This window comes from Sebastes umbrosus, chromosome 16, assembly GCF_015220745.1.
Source record: "Sebastes umbrosus isolate fSebUmb1 chromosome 16, fSebUmb1.pri, whole genome shotgun sequence".
NCBI classification, from domain to species: Eukaryota; Metazoa; Chordata; class Actinopteri; order Perciformes; family Sebastidae; genus Sebastes; species Sebastes umbrosus.
The window spans coordinates 18681955-18698868 of NC_051284.1; the positions used below are offsets into that span (position 1 = coordinate 18681955).

The window sequence follows — 16914 nt, forward strand, 5'->3', positions numbered from 1 at the left end:
CATCTATTTGTAGAAGAGAGGAGAAGAGTGATGGTACTTTCTTTTATCCCAAATTAGGGCTGAACGATTTTAGAGAAATGATCTAATTGCAATTATTTTGACTGTATTAACTTATTGAATGTAATTACAATATCATTTGCGGTATTAGAGGGAATGATAATTTTGACATCATTATTCTTATTTTCATTGAAAAATGAAAATAGTGTGATTTTTGCAGGGATCTGTACCAAACAAAGATGTTTTCTTAAGTCCGTAGAATATGATATGTAGGCCAGAACATATCTGCAGCACGCCAATATTTAATTTAAAATGGTATTTTGACACACATTTCGCCTTTAACAAATATTACATACAAAAATTGCAGTACGCCATATTGCGATTTTGATAAAATTTCGATTAATTCTGCAGCCCTATCCCAAACGTATCCCAAATCCTGCCTTTTGCAAGATATTCTTTACATGTTTAAAATGTAATGTCTCATGTAAACAACGGTAAATAAAAAATGAAATCACTAAATCGTTTGGTCATATTTTTAAATGCAAAAAAAAAAACAACAATGCAGTAAACGTAGCAAAAAAAAAAGCCTGTCTTTCTACTTCCAGACGGCTGGCCTTAACCAGTAGATGAAGTGTTTTGGCAACTTCCAAGTTACAGCTCTAGTAATCGCCATTCTGCCATTTTGTTTTTCAGACACTTACTAACACTCTTGGAAGCTGCCAGTTTTGTTATCACAACAAGATTTTTCTCTGACTGTTAGCATTTTTTAAGACCGTCTTTGTGCTCTGGCCATGTTAGGACATTCTGTAACACTGTATTTTTTGGCCACTTCACAGTTGCTTGATGACTTTGCCTCACTGTTTTATCATGATCTCAAAATTGGCATCATAACTCCCTCTCAAGCCTCAGTTAACTTGGCCTACTTTTGGAGATGCGCAATCACTGCACCTGTTCACCTGTCACTACTGGCGCTGGAGTCAAGTCACAGTAGTCTCTCTAACGGTATTTGTTTTGCACGCACTATGTATTTTTTTCTGGGATTGAAACTACAGTGTATTCAGTCCCTTTTGTCCCACACTATCACCGTTTCAGCTTCTTTCTTGCCTCCCCTCCGCTCTGCCTTTCCTTTGGTCCCTCTCTCCTTGTCTGCACTGTCTGTTTGCTTTGTTTAATCACCAAACTAACGTGCTATGACACGCTCCTATAGCACACCGTCACCGTTGCTGCCAGCAGCCGCAGAAAGCCACATTCGGGTTGGCACTTCTTCCCCTTTCCTGCATGCAGTCGCAGTGACAGCGCCAGAAAACATTGCATTTGCCACCGGTTATGATTAATGGCTTTGCTGATTGCTGTTCTCGGCCATCGCCACACCTACACATTCTGCTTTTAGCGTACATACTCTCAGGGGTTCAGCCAGAATAGAGGAGGTAAACTGTGTGTCCAACTTCTCATTGTTTCTGACGTAATTATTAGGAATGTAAGACTGTGTTCAACTCGTGGTTTGATTTGATAGACCAATGACTAGCTTTTTTTGTCAGTGTTTTGAGTAAAAATTAAATTAAAGCATTTGTGATAGAGACATCAAGTTTGAACCAAGCTTGATTTCAACAAGTTGCTAAAAACAAGTCTTGCTCTTTGTGTTTAGGTGTGGCTCACCAATATATATCTTACTTTACATTACATTTACGGATGTCAGTCGATTAAAATAGTTAATCACGATTAATCGCAAATTAATCTATTCAAAATGTACCTTAAAGGGAGATTTGTCATGTATTTAATACTCTTATCAACCTGGGAGTGGGCAAATATGCTGGTTTATGGAAATGTATGTATATATTTATTATTGTAAATCAATTAACGACACAAAACAATGACAAATATTGTCCAGAAACCCTCCCAGGTACTACATTTAGCATAAAAAATATGCTCAAATCATAACATGGCAAACTCAGCTGTCAGTGTGCTGACTTGACTGTGACTTGCCCAAAACTGCATGTCTGCTACAACCTAAAAATCGCAAGTTGCGTTAAAGAAATTAGTGATAACGCGTTATCCCGTAAACTTTGACGGTCCTAAATAAATTGAATCTTTTTGTTTTTATCTTATATCAAAATATCGTAAATGTGTTATATAGTTGTAGTAATCCTGATGTGAGTTTATTGTGTTCTGGTAGAAGAGGGAATATTCCCATTCATGTTTGCCTTTTACAAAATACAACTTTGTGGCACTGTTTTTCCACTGCTGCCAGCCATCCTGGAAAGATGATTAATCCAGTAAGAGTCGAGGGAGAATGCTGGGTTGATGTGTAATAAAGTCAATCTGTGTTTTTCCTCTGTCTCTTTGTCAGTAGACTAAATATGTGTCAGTGGATAGTAAAGTAAGGTAGAGGAGAGATGTAGCACGATTTCCTGCTTGTTTCCTGCTGTATTTGTTTAGCAGATTTTTCTCTGAGGCAGTTTCCCTCCTCCTTCCGCGTGGAGTGTTATTTCTGTGGGTTCACTGTCTCAGGAGAGCCTTGCCTACAAACACAGAAGCTCATTAGATTGTATGTGTGTGTGTGTGTGTGTGTGTGTGGATGGGGGTGTTTTAATGTTAAGTTGGGTGTTTGTTTTCATGTGTATTACATGTTCTTAAGTCTGTGTCAGGGCAAACACGTTCCTGTGCATTGTTGGACTATAGCTGAATGGTATATATGTTGTTATCTTGCGTGTTTTCAGGAAGCTTTTGTTGATGATCAGAGAGCAGAAAGTGCTGCTTTCTGGGAGGTAGTTGGCTGGGATATAATAAACGTGCACGTATATACTTTCTGCAACATATACCTTTAAAACAGATGTTACTGTATAAGCATTTTATTGGTGTAGATGCATCGACCGTCCGTTCCCAATTTGGATGAAATCATAGTTCCTCTGTGTCTTGGCTTGCCTTTTGCCAATAAGATGAGTAAGCATGTGTGTGTATGGGAGTGTTTTTCTGTAATGTAATATTTTTTTTACCTGGCTCAGGGAGGAGAGAATCCAGAAACCTTGTTACGCCAGTCGCTTATTTAGTGGCCTATCTACTTAAAGACCTGACGCTGGAGCTTTTTCTCCCAGCCCGCCTTAGGAGAATCCCTGACACACAGCATAAATCTCTCCCTCTGGCTGCCAGCAATCCACACCGTCATTTCTGTCTAGAGCCGTTTAGACCCCTCAGCCCGTGGGGGCCAGCGCTTATATCCACATCATGTCAGGGTTCAGGAACTGTGGGGATGAGTCACTGTAAAGCAAAGCTGACGTGTATTTTTCAGTACTATTTTGTAGTTGAAATACATTACGAGAACACAGTTTACATTAAATGAATAGCATAATACTATTCCAAGTTTGTCTCACAATACCCACATGCCATATGTACATTAAAAAAACTTGTTGATCACTGCAATTACTTATTCCTCCTTAGTCCGTACGGGCTGTGATCCTTTTGTTAGTGTAACTCCTATGCAAGAGATGGCAACAAAATCCCATGTCCTCGTTCTGTGCCAAAATTTAGCCAAAGCTAATATGATGCCTCGGCAGTCTGGGTTAGTCGAATCAAGTGTTCTGTTTTCCCACGTTACCTCTTTGTGTTACCATCCCTCTGCTACAGCTCTGCAAAGAAACACTTTAAGGGGAAACACAAACAGGGAATTTAAACTAAAACGACACAACTTTGGAAGATACCCAATAAGTAATCTAATGAAAACAAAAGACAATATATCTGTTTTGCCCCAGCTTAATTACAAAACTATTCGGATGTGAATGAACATTATCACGGGGGGCTCAAGCACTTAGTGTTTTCTACGACTGAGTATAGTCACATCCACAGCAATAAACACTCCTATGCCGTTCATTATTGCCTTTTTCTCTCTCTCTGAATCTGTGGAAAAGAGGCTGCTCGGATGCCACGGGGAGAGCCACTTGCACCCAAGCGTGTTTTAGACTACTGCAGGTAATAGACACACTTGGGTAATGCTCTCGCAAACGAGTTGGTGTGTGTTTGCTGTAGCCGTTCCCAGAGACATAACGTCGCCTTAATTGGGTTGAAAAATGTTGGTCCACAGTCTGATCTGCTCCTTGCTTGTCCAGTGTTGCTATTATTTACTGGGAAGCTTTTGTACTTGCCCCATTATTCCTTGGTTCATAGGGTCGTCAAAACCGAAAATAAGTCACATATCAAATAGGGTTGGGACGATTCGCCTTTCTCCCGATTCAATACTAACATGATATTTGGGTGCAGATTTGATATGTATTGCGATTCTAGAAGTATTGCGATTTTTGTTAACCTTTTTAACACTAGACCATGGGAAAAAGTTGAATCATACACTTCTAGGGACTTTGACTTTGGAAAATATCTATATTAGGATGTTTGATTTTCAGCATGTACGTATGTAGTCGGAGATGCCCTGAAGTCAAATATATCAGTCATTGTCAGGCATTATTGACAATAAATTAGTAAAATTTGTGGTATTTTCTTTTTAATTTACAAGGGACATGTAATGTTTTATAATTCTTTTTAATATAATCCAATCAATCGTATTTCCATATATGTTTCTTCAAACTGAGCATCCTGTACTGAACATTTTGTGAGTTATATGTGTACTGTCATACTCTTTCTATCCTTTACATTAAATTTAGAATCTGGTAAATTGTAAACAAATGCAAGTCTAGTACTGACCCTGCAGGATGGTGAACCAACGCAACAGTTCCCCGAATGCAAACTCTTAATGACAGGATATTTCAAACCTAAACCTGCTATTTTCCTTGTGCGAACTGAAATAACCATGCTGTTCTTAACTACGATGATAGTACAGCATGCTCATTAACAGCACAGGAATAGTTTGTGCATGAACATCAAAGGATTGTGCAGCGTAGGCCTACTGTTAAATCAAAGATTAGGAAGTAAAAATAAGACAGAAGCATAAGGAAACTTTTTCCCCGCACAAAGAGGGAGGGTGGAGAGAGAGGCGGCAGCTGCGAGTTGACGATAAGACCCAGAAATGCATACGTTTTCATGGCTCAGTCACCCCCACCAATGCACACTATATTTCTGCTCCCTGCTTTAAAAGAAACCTCCGTCTTTCATATGCTTGGCCTGCCAAACCCCTAAACTGTTGAAGTGGAGTGTCGTCTTGGATAAAGTCGTCTGTGCCGTGAATAAAGGCCAGGAATGCATTAAACGCCCAAATCCTTTCGTTTGCAACGGGTACCCAGGCTTTGTGATTGCTAAAGTGCACAGCTTTAAAGTGAAAAGGCTTGTTCCTCGCCTGAGTCTTGTTTCACTCAGCACCGGCACATTTAGGTATAGCTGTGATTGCTGTAGTTTGTTTTTTTTTGACACGACCACTATGTTTTTATGTCTATATTTGCCTCAGCTTCCGAGCCGTTTCTTTCTTCTTCTCCTGTTTAAATCATGAATTGAGAATACACGCATGTGCAAGCAGAAAAAGATGGAACGATTTCGAACACTACAGGTTTTTTTAATCCCCCTGAAAAAGTAGGACTCATTCAGTCTCTCTGCAGAGTTGAACATTTGATCATTTTGGCTCTAAGATTAATTGGTGTTAGTCTCAATCTGTTTCAGGTGCCAGATATTATCAGCCTAATACCAGGCATCATAAGGCATCTAAAGCTGCTTTCCTCAGGCAAAGCTGATCACACTGATTACTCACCCATTACATTTCTTTTGCTCTCTCTCTCTCTCTCTCTTGCTTTCTCTCTCCCTCTCTCACACTACCTCACTCACACTTATATGGACAGATGTGCTCTGCGTGATGATCAAAGGACATTTAGCTGTGAGCTACAGGGAGAGGACAAAGCAGTTATGGAGCAGGTCTATTTTTGGGCTCTTAATGGACTCGCTCCCATTCTCTAGTGGAGCAGGTCTAGCTGAATGATCTTCACCAGTCTTAAACCTGATTACAGTATCTCCTTCTTGACTACTCCATTGTTTTTAATTTTGCTCTGCTCTCTCTCTCTTTCTTTCTCTTTCTCTCTCTCTCTCTTTCTCCTAACATTTTGCTTCATCTTTCATCTCTCCTCCTCTCCACTCTGCTCCCCAAATTTGTCCCCATGCTGTGTTTCCATTCATTAGCGTAGATCACATTAAAACAGAGGGGCTGCAACATTAAAAATATTTCTACCTCATTTGGCCATTCTTTCGCCTCATGCTTTTCCTCTCCCCCTTCTCAACCTCTCTCAATGGAGACGCTGGTATCGGATCGGTACTCCACATCGGCCGATACCCAAAGCCCAGGTATCGCTATCGGGACTGAAAAAGTTGGATCGGTGCATCCCTAATTTAATTTCTCCACAAAGAATCAGACAAAAGCACCACTTTAAATCTTGTGTTTACCAGAGATGTGCTCATAAGTTTCTCGGAAATGAGTCATTCAGCATGAAGAAAGCATAAAATACCGACGAATTGACTAAGAGGGGGCAGTCCTCTGCCGGTGCTGCTTCCGTGTGATCATGGTTTTGGCATCAGGCTGGGTAAATAAATGAAAAGCCTCTTCTACCCCATGGTGCTGAGTTCACGGTGGCCGAGTCTGTCAAATATCACTCATTCAGATGAGTAGATACGCTTAATGGATTTGTTTTCCTCTGTCCCTTCTATCTTTTCCTCCCTTGTGCACATGACTCTCCAGTCTAGGCTTGGTTCTTCTTTGCCCCTATCGAGTGCTAATATTGTTTGTGTGGGTAAAACCGTAAAGACCTTAAAGCAATATGCCACTATGTGTTTTTTTTCACTTGTGTGGAAAGTGTGCCTCCTAGAGAACCAATCGTGACAGTGGTGTGAACTAAGCAAAAGCTCTAATTGTGCAGATTATTTGCTTGGCATGCTGCTTTTAAGCTTCATTACATGATGTCAACACATTTCATTTTTCTTATCAGTAAATTAATTTTTGTAATTCTAATAATTTAGCTATGTTTACTCCATTAGTGTCTTGATTAAATCAGAACATTATCCTACAGACGATTAATTGCCTTAAACCTAGAGTCTTTAATTATGTGTTTATTAAGTATTCACTTGCTCATAAGTGACCCATTATATAATGGCCAATATTCAGGTGACATCTTAAATTTGACCAAAAAAAAATAACTTAAGGTCCGCTTACTAGCTTTTTCAAGAGCTTTAAACAGTATATCACATCCTTAGCAGATGGCGTTTGGTCAGTTGTCGTGAAGATAGCTCAGCTGTCATCATCATGTGACCGAAGTATAAGACCTTTTGTCGTGTGGTAACAGGCGTATGGGGGGGTATAGTGTATTCACATGGAGACAGCTGAGCTGGCAACCATCCGCCGAGGGACAGGTGGTTGAAAGCTCCAGATAAAGCTAGTTAATGGACCTTGAGTTAAGTTTCTTTTCAAACTAGGTTTTTCAAGGTCAAGGATGGACTTTCACACTTAACATCCACCCACCAGACGACACGTTGATTCTTGGCTCTCGACTTACAGCCACTTCCTCTCCCATATTCCTCAGTCCACTGCCTCTCAAAAACCCCCTCCACCTGCCATTGCCCTCTACCATATCCTTCCTTTCGGGGTACTCCTCTCTCCCCTCCAGTCACACCAATAAGACGAGGAGAAAATCGTCTCTTTGCTTGAGCTTACAAAGGGTAGATAGATCTGCAGCCACGGCTTGTGACATTTTCTTTTTTCACTGCACGTTTGAGAAGAAAGGGCAGAATTTGAGAGGAACAAAAAAAAAAAGCAAAGGATAAAATGAAATGTGTTTTTAACTTACATTGAGGCAGAAAAGAGCCGTGTCAGTCAAGTACAACTGCACTCTGCCTACTCAGCACTGTGGTTATAATTCTCCCTCTTTCCTCTGTCTCTGCCTCATCAAACCTTCTGCCCTCCAACTACTCTCAAGGTTGATTTTGGTTTCTTCCTGACAGATGTCTGGGTAAAACGCTAAACAGAGATATTATAATCTCTTCCTGTGTGTGTGTGTGTGTGTGTATGCAGACACACTCCACAGGTAAATAGACAGCTCTGACGCAAAGTGCTGTTTATGGGTTTGGTTTTGCTGAGTCAGGTTTTTTGGATGAAACACTGGCTGATCTGAGAGACGGCTGAAGAGGAGTAAGAGGGGATCCGTTACTGCCCCTCATATATAGCTGTTAAACAAATACATTTTGCCATCTAATGCCAAAGTTCAAGAAAATCTCATTTTTGATAGCATACCCTTCTCTTACGCCTGCTGATTGTTGTTCTCTTTTTCCTGTTCTTTTATAACATGGTGATCCTCAGTCTCCCTCACTTGTGTCTTTCTTACAAAAGCCTTTTCTGCCTGGGTGGACAGCTAGACAAATGATTTTGTCGGTCGTGCGAGGCAGGGGGTAATTTTCAGATGAGCGCAGCGCTTCAGAAAAGACTTGCCACACTGAAATTAGAGGTTGTCAAATGCTGCACGTCTCCACTGATGGCCCAGCACGGCCCCCTTATGTTAATGTGGCATTTCAGCGAGGAAATAGAATTAGAAAGAGGAGGGGTGCTGCTGCTGCTGCTGGTTGTTGGGCAGCATTGTCACATGTGCACACTTCTTTTTTTTATTTTCTCTTCATCTAAAGGATGGCTGTTCTCGGATGCATCGGAGGTTGCAAATAGCACGCCGTATATTTGCTTTTGCTGTGTGTAGAGAAATGATTTTCTAACCTACAGAGCGTTGGCTCCTCTTTAGTCGTCATTGATGGCTCCTACACACATGCTTAGCCCACCAGTGGTCTGTTAGATGGCTTCTCTGTTTATTAATGTTAGCTTGAAGAGACAGACACAGCAAGCAAGATTTAGTATAATAAGGAGCGTTTCATTTTTATAGTAGTGATCATCTTTTCTAGAAATACTAACTGAGTGATCAGGCTGTGTGGATAGATTTGCATATCCATCAAGAAGATTCAACTTATGACCTTGTGGTTGAAATACTGCTCTCTTTATCCACTAAGCCCTCATGTTTGTGTTTTATGGGCTTGATGGTTCTTTTGGACACACAACACACAATCGTGTGTAGTTAACTGTCCTGTTTTTCATTTTCCCATTACTCCCTGTGTTATGCAGCCCTGATCTCCTCCCTGTAGGATGTGTCACTGCCAAGCCCCTCCGCTCACACTCAAAGCCGGGATGTGGCCCGAAGCTGCTGGTGTCGGTTAGGACTGATGTAATCTGTCTTCTGGGCTGGATACCATGAGGATGAATTCATCTTTAGGGACTACTGGGAGTATCTGTGTGGACCACAGAGTGCTGAGGTCATGTTGTTGAGAAAGGAGTCGCTCTGGGCCGAGTCCCCTGGCTTGTTTTGTACGGTTCCGATGTGTCCCGCAGGTGTTGTCCACGCAGCTGCAGGCCAGATGTTTACGTGTATGATTGTCAGTGTCCGTGAGCCCATCAATCACACATGTGTCAGTCTGTCATTGGCAGTATCCAGAGAAAACCCTTCTCAGCTCAACAGGAAATCCCCGCAAATTGATTCCATGGCTAAATCCTTCATTTTTTTCTATAGTCTTATTTTTATCTCTTTTTGCATTTTTAAAAGTGTACTCTTATTCTAACTTAAAACAAAGACAAGTACTACACTAAATCACCAGAGGCCCCACATTGTGATATTATCATGATACTTACGTCACGATACGATCTTATTGCCATTTAAACATTTTGTGATATGCTGAATGTTGTGATAGACATATTGAGATTTATTAACTTTTTTCAACTGCAAATTATGCAGTTTGTCAACATCTGTTTTATCTAATAAGCTGCAGTTTTCACTCTGTTCATCACAGTTTTCATTCACATATCTTGCGGTCAGAGGTCAAGGGATCCCTTTTGAACATGGCTATGCCAGTTTTTCCTTGCCAACATTTAGAGAAACTTAGGAGCATTTTTTTTGTGTTTTTCACATAAATGGATCAAATCCTTAGTTTTTCTAGTTTCATATGATACCAGTATCTTCACTCTAGCCTTAAGACTGACCTCATTGTTAATAGATTATATTATAAAAGATACTTGATGTCTGTTTATTGATACAATATTGTAACACAAGTTATCGTGATACTATGCTGCATCAACTTTTTTCCCCCACCCCTAACTAATAATGCAAGTTTGACCCACCTTCCAGTTTAGCTCCAGCGTACAGTTAAGGCTTAGAGGTCAGGCCGGGTTTACTGAGGGCATCTATAGTTGAGTGTCAGGTTCCCCTGCTAGAGTTTAATATAGAGCTCCCAACTGCTCCAAAGTCTCATGAGAGATGGAAATAGTGCCAAACACCCCGCCTCCACTCCACCTCACACACCTCATTCCTTAAGGTCTCCTCGGCCCTATGACTTTGTTTCAGCTGTTACACAAAAGACTGGTCTTTGCAGTAGGGTTGGGCAATATGGAGAAAATTAAATATACCAAATGACCAAATACCTTGATATCGATATTGCGAAATAATTTTGACATTATTATTCTCATTTTCATTGAAAAACATGTTAAAATGATCATTGTGTGATTTTTGTGGGGATCTGTACCAAACACAGATGTGTTCTTAAGGCTATAGAATATGATGTGTAGGCCAGGACATCTCTGCAACACAACAATATTTAATTTAAAAAACAAATATCGCAACCATTTAAAATCCTGCGATTTGTAAATTGCAGTAGGCCATATTGCAATTTCCTTAAAATTGATTAATTGTGCAGCCCTAGTTAAAGGGTTGACTACTGGTGCTTTTACAAAATATTTACAGAGTGGGATTTTTTAAAAACAATCATCAGTAATGGGGATATTAGGGCTGCACAATTAATCAAAATTTGATCGTGGGTAAAGGCAAATAATAGAACAGCTAGAACAGTCTGGCAAGTAAAACATCTATGATACAAAAAATACATCACTTTACTGTAATGCAGCCTTTAAAACAAGGAAAAGACAACACTTATGCCATATTACGATATCCAAAATTGAAGACTATATCAAGTCTCATATCACAATATTGATATATTTCCCAGCCCTATTTTATAGATGCCTCTGTTTCTCCTCCACATTTAATACTGATTAACCTTTTGGTTCAGCAATGACTGTTTGTGTAATGATGGCAAACGTGGGAAGTTACAAAGTGCGACCAGTGTATGGCCGCTATTAACGGGTGTTACAACTGCAAACCTCGAGCCGCATCCAACTGTGACACACACACACACACACACACACACACACACACACACACACACACACACACACACACACACACACACACACACACACACACACACACAGGCACACACACACTGGATGTGCAGGATGAATGAATGCCTTTTCTCAACCTGCACAGCGTTTTCTGCTGTGTGAATTTGTATGAGCTACGGAGGCAGTCAAAGGGGGTGCGCGTGAATTAGAGCTGAGCACGTGTGTGTGAGAGCTGGAGCGGACGTCTCTGTTGGCAGTGTGTGTGTGTGTGAGAAAGAGAGAGGGAGAGAGAGAGAGAGAGCGAGAGAGAGGTCCATTAGTTTTATCTGACAGAGGGATCAGATCTGAAGGCATATACCTGAGCGATTCCCTGCGTCTTTCCTCCGCACCTGCCCAGCCGCTCGCACAGGCTGCTCTATTAGAGAACAGCCACGGGGGAGTACCAGGCAGAAAGGAAAGACGGTGGCCTTAACCCCTAAATAATGCAGCGCTTAACTTTTGTCTCGGGCATATAGAAGAACTCGCACAGAAACACACATTCACGGCTTTTCGTCTGAGTAGAAAAAATGCTTTATCCTGCAGGTATTCAGAAGCAACCATGCTCGGCTGTCATACATTTTTACACTTGCAGGCTATGCTAATTTTTTTGCGAAGTACTCTCCAAAACAAACTTACACACTTGTTTGTCTATAAAAGACAAACAATACTTAAGGCAATTGACACATTTCTGTTGTATTTCTGTTTTACAAAAGAGATTTATGTGCTACATTAAGCCTTTGCCCAGAAGTCAAAATCAATATGACAGTGATATATCAAATACAGAATAAAAAAAAAAACCTGTTTGATTGTGCTCTTGTTATTCAGTTGCTTACCACAGTGTTCCTGTTTGTGTGTTTCAGAGATCAACAGAGTGCGTAAAGACATGTACAGCGACACAGTGAATGGCCTTGTGGACAGACACCCTCTGGAGCTGCCTGAGCCTATCGGACCCATCGTCCACCTGCAGGAAAAACTGTTTGTGCCTGTCAAAGAGTACCCTGATGTAAGTAGCTGCTTTACACACCTCACACTATTGCAGCTGCATCACAGTGACAATAATGTCGGTGCATTTGCCTTAATTATTTTAGAAGTGATACTTAAGGTCTTTGCACACCAAGTCCAAATACAAACATTTTTCCGTATGCGTTTTTTAATGTCATTTGATGAAAACGTTGCGCACAGAAATTTTGCAAACTGTGTCCGAAAACTGAATTAATGTTCTGTTATTTCTTTATCGTAAAGTGCTTTGTGCTGGGAGATGATGAATCAGTTTATCAGATGCTATTTTGGATGATGACGTTTGCACAGACGGTGGCTCTGAGTGGTCAAACAACCCTTTTTTTGGCATTTTGACATGTGAAAAAAAGCAGAAAATCAAACCTGTTCGGAAAACCTTACGGCTGAAAGTCTTGGAGTCGGTGTGTAGACGTGATTGATACAGCGTGAGGCAGTATGTAAGGGATAATGTACAGCTAGCGGGTCACTGTTGTGAAATAAAACCCTTCAGGGTGATGCGCGTTACGCTGCTACTTACTTAAGAAGTCAATAATTTGACCGCCAGAGTCCGACATCAGAACTGCGCCCATTGCAATGGTCTGTTATACATAGCAACGGTCTGCTATAAAGAAATAACAGACCGTAGAACACCGTAATTGATCAGACTTGAGCATTCAACAAAGCTGTGTAATAATTATTTTTAAAAGTGCGACAATTTCGGACAAAAAATACAGACATGGTGTGCAAAGTCCTTTACACTCGAACCAGCAGACCAGCAGAAATGGTGTCTTGAGAAAAAATGCAAAAAAGAAAAGAATTCAGAGGCGCATTAAAAAATTTATGATATAGTACGTCTATAGGCATAAATTGTTTGGTTTTCTTCTTCAATCTGAGTGTTGTAAGAAAAACAAGATGTAGCTTGTCCTCTCGCCTTTGGCCATGCGTCTTTGGCGTGTTGTCCCTGGACTGACAGCTGCCGATAGTTCAGCAATCTGTCAGCGCTGAGGACAAACCCGCTTTCTCTCATTCTTCATGTTGTACATTCTCGCTCACTCCGTAGAGCAATCCACTCTTAGTTCTGTCTTCTTTCCTCTCATTTCTGCTCAGTCTGTAAACACACACACCTCTTGACTCTCGATTGTTTTGTTAGTTTGTTAAACAACAGTTGCTGGACTCAAAGCACGTTATCCTAAGTTGTTAATGGACTACCGTTAAAGCTATATCAGGTGGCAGTCTAAATTGGTCCTGGTGTCAGTAAAACATGGCATGCTGGGGTGTTTATGGGCCGACTCAGCGGTAGATTAGTGCTGAGAGGGAGATAAGGAGAGGATTGAGAGGCGGAGTGTCATGAAAAGTGAAGTGCAATTCCATAAATATTCAGATGGAAGGAGATGGAAAATAGTTTGGACTTGCCACTCGCATTGGTTAGAGCTGTGGCGTGGATGGCCTTTTCTGGGATGGAAAGGACATACATATTTACATGCGCGCACACACAGCGGGGAAAGAATAGTACACAATGGAGCTATCATGCCGGTTGTAGAGAGATGAGGAGGATGGTGGCAGCAGGACAGATGTGTATGCGTCTACTATATGTAGAGCCATGTAAGTGTGTTTAAGGTTTTGACCAGTCAGCCACATTCCTGTCCTCATGGTAATCTTCGGCGCCCACATGAATGGTTGTGTCACGTCTTGAGGAGCAACGTTTCTCTTCGTAATCCCGGCAGCTTGCAGTGAGGAAATGAATGGAGGGAGGTGACGACGGATAAGAGACACTGTCGAGCAGGGCAAGGCTCAGCCAGGCGTGGATTGCATTTTCCCCCTGACAGGATTGATAAAGGGCACCAGAGACTGGCTGGGATCAGCTCAGCTCCAGCTGTCCCTCAGACCAGACCCAGCCTCTGAACTCAAGCTGAAGCAACCAACCACAACACAGTCTGTCACCTTTCATCTCTAGTGCCACGACTTCAGGTCCTTGGGCTGTCTCCTAATTAGCTGGGAGGATCATACACTTGCACTTGGTGCTGCTTTTGTGTGCTAATCGATTCATTATTATGTTTAATTCTCATTACATTCTACAAAAAAAAGGAATGGTATTTCATAGGAAAGTCTAGTTTAACCTGCGCATCCATACCTTTTGTGATATTATAAATACATACATACATTACATTGTATGGGTTGTGTGCTAACCCTTTAAATGACCATGTACATTTTATAGGAGAGTACGGGAGGTCTGTGAAAATGTGTGGAGCAGTCGGTGCCACCCGTGTCTGTAAAGACACTAGTGGCATGACTCTCACGCGCTCAGTGACACACACAGACTATTAAAAGTGTGGCATCCTCGGGTGACCCCTGTGTTCCCTTTGCTTACCGTGCTACGCTGCACTGTGCTCTGCTGTAACTCAGAATTGTGTTTACGAGCTGCAGGGAAAGCTACTAAATTAATTAGGCTTCCCCCTGGTGGCCGAGATGACTCACTGATGACCTTAGTAGGCACTAATTTATAGACCCAATAACACACACACACACAAAGGATGTGCAAAAACACATTCATGGTGATGGAAGATTGAGATTTAGTCTGCGGGAAAAGAGGAAAATGTCAGACAAACTTTTTTATATATGGACATGATGATTGGAACCAGGGGAAATCAGCAGCAGGTCTAAATTGAATTATGTTTTCAATTCCTACCTCTCCTGTTTGGAACAGAGTTTATGTGCCAAAACTGTTATTGCTTCCACAATTACATGCACATAATGTACCTTTTTAGAATTATACTGACCTTTTTCCTAGTCAAAAGTATTTGAATTCTACCAGTGCAACTAGGGATGCACCGATACTGACTCATATAGCTGGTGACAATGGAGCCAATCTATTCAGTTCAATTCTATGTTTATATACTGTATACTTTATAGACCAATTTGTTGCTGCATTAACAAGGTTTCCACTTGAATTGTAATTCCTGTTAATTTTGAAGATTTTTAACCAAGTTGCTAGTGTATGAATAAATTACAATTCAGTAAATGCATATATATATGTATTTATTTGTCACATTTTGTTTTACAAAGTTAGGAAAGTAATGTTTAAGTCAAGGTAGGGAATCAAAAGTATGTGTGGGATGCATATTTCATCATCTTATCAGATCATTTATATCATGTATAATATATCATTTATATAGTTTATAGTAGATTATCAGTGTGTTTTATAGACCAGACACCAGAAACTATCATGAGCCTGCTGCGGAGCTCCGCGGCACGTCCTTTGTGAACAGCCCTATTGGTTTTTACATGGGCGCCGAAAGGACAGGAAAGGCATCGCTTCTCTGAAAATCGCAGCATTTTTGCGGCACTTCTGCGTCCAATTTGAATCCGGTGTAACTTGTAATAAATTATGCAGGGCAATCCTTTTGCCTACTCCTTTTTTGTTTTCACTGCTGCTGTCGTTGCTCTTTGCAATTTTATGCTGTTGGGGTGAGCAGAGAGGGAATGAAATTTGGGATTTCATCATTTGAACAGCAGACACTGGCAGATAAAGTGTTACTGTGTGTTCAACTGACTCGAAAGCAAACACAGAGCGAGCTACAGTATCTCTAGTGTTTTTCGAGGAGGATAAAAACTGGAATCGTTTAGCGGTGGGTTAAGAGGAGGGGAGATGATGTAGGATTGGTGTGAAAAGGAAGAGAGGAAAGAACTGATGAAGGAAGGGATGAAAAGTGTAACTTCCTATCCCCATCTGCCCACTGCTAAAAGGGGAGGAAACTGTAATGATGATTATTAGACTGGGGAATATTTCCCCTCCTCTCACATCTCCGTCTGATTTCCCAGATTACCCGTCGAAAAAAAGCATATGTCTGTGTGCGCGCTTGTGTGTCTCTCGTTGACGCAATTCTAAGTTCTTCCAAGAAAGCAGGTAGTGATGGTCCGAGCTTCTGTTTTGTGTTCTTGGCAACAACTCCCCTGCCATGGAAGATTTGATGTCATCGGTCATACTATTTTCTTCTTTCCACACTCCCCTTGTCATTGTGGATCACCCGCCATCCACTTTCTGCCTCTCAGCTTCCACGTTGATTTAAAAACATAACTCCCACTTACCTTTACCCGCCATATCCTTATGCCGAGGTCACACTCTCTGCACGGGGCTTTCTCTGTCTCACCTACGTGTCCCCTGCTCTGGTTTCACCACTGGATAATTAGATTTTCCCGGTGCCTGGATGCAGTGCAGCATGTCAATTCTACCAAAATAACTTGCCTTGCCAGCACGCCTCTACTCTAATTCCCTTAAGTGTGTCCCTCGTCTGGCCTGTGTGTACTTGCCTGTGTGCCCCACATCTGGCTGTAAATGTGTTTGTGTGTCTCAATCATTCTGTCTGCCTGTGTGTGTGTGTGTGTGTGTCTGTCTGCCCGCTCCCTCACCGTTCTTCAAAGTCAGCCATTTCCTGATGTCGTCAGTGGTGCAGAGCGCTGTGAAGCGTCACCGTGGTGACTGCATCTTGACTGACAGCTGAGTCGCAGGCTATCTGATAACTTCAACCTTCAATTAAATGCTATCTGTGGCTCCGCTTCTTTCCCGAGCACACGCTCACGCACACACATTGATAGGCGGCTGACTGACGGCTCAGCGTGTCATTTCTGTTGACCTTCAGGCATCCGATAGGACGGGTGACATGTCTTTTAAGTGCGTCTCTGTCTCTACTTAAGTCCCTGCATATTTTTAT

General features: G+C 41.5%; 1 protein-coding gene across 6 annotated transcripts in view; it reads left to right on the forward strand.

Moving 5' to 3' along the window:
• Positions 1-16914, forward strand: part of qkia (QKI, KH domain containing, RNA binding a) — an 86400-nt gene that overhangs the window by 17755 nt on the left and 51731 nt on the right. For all 6 annotated transcript variants that reach the window (XM_037746521.1, XM_037746525.1, XM_037746523.1 and 3 more), the window contains exon 2: positions 12070-12212. In XM_037746521.1, coding sequence (XP_037602449.1) covers positions 12070-12212 — 143 coding nt within the window. The remainder of the gene's footprint in view (positions 1-12069; positions 12213-16914) is intronic.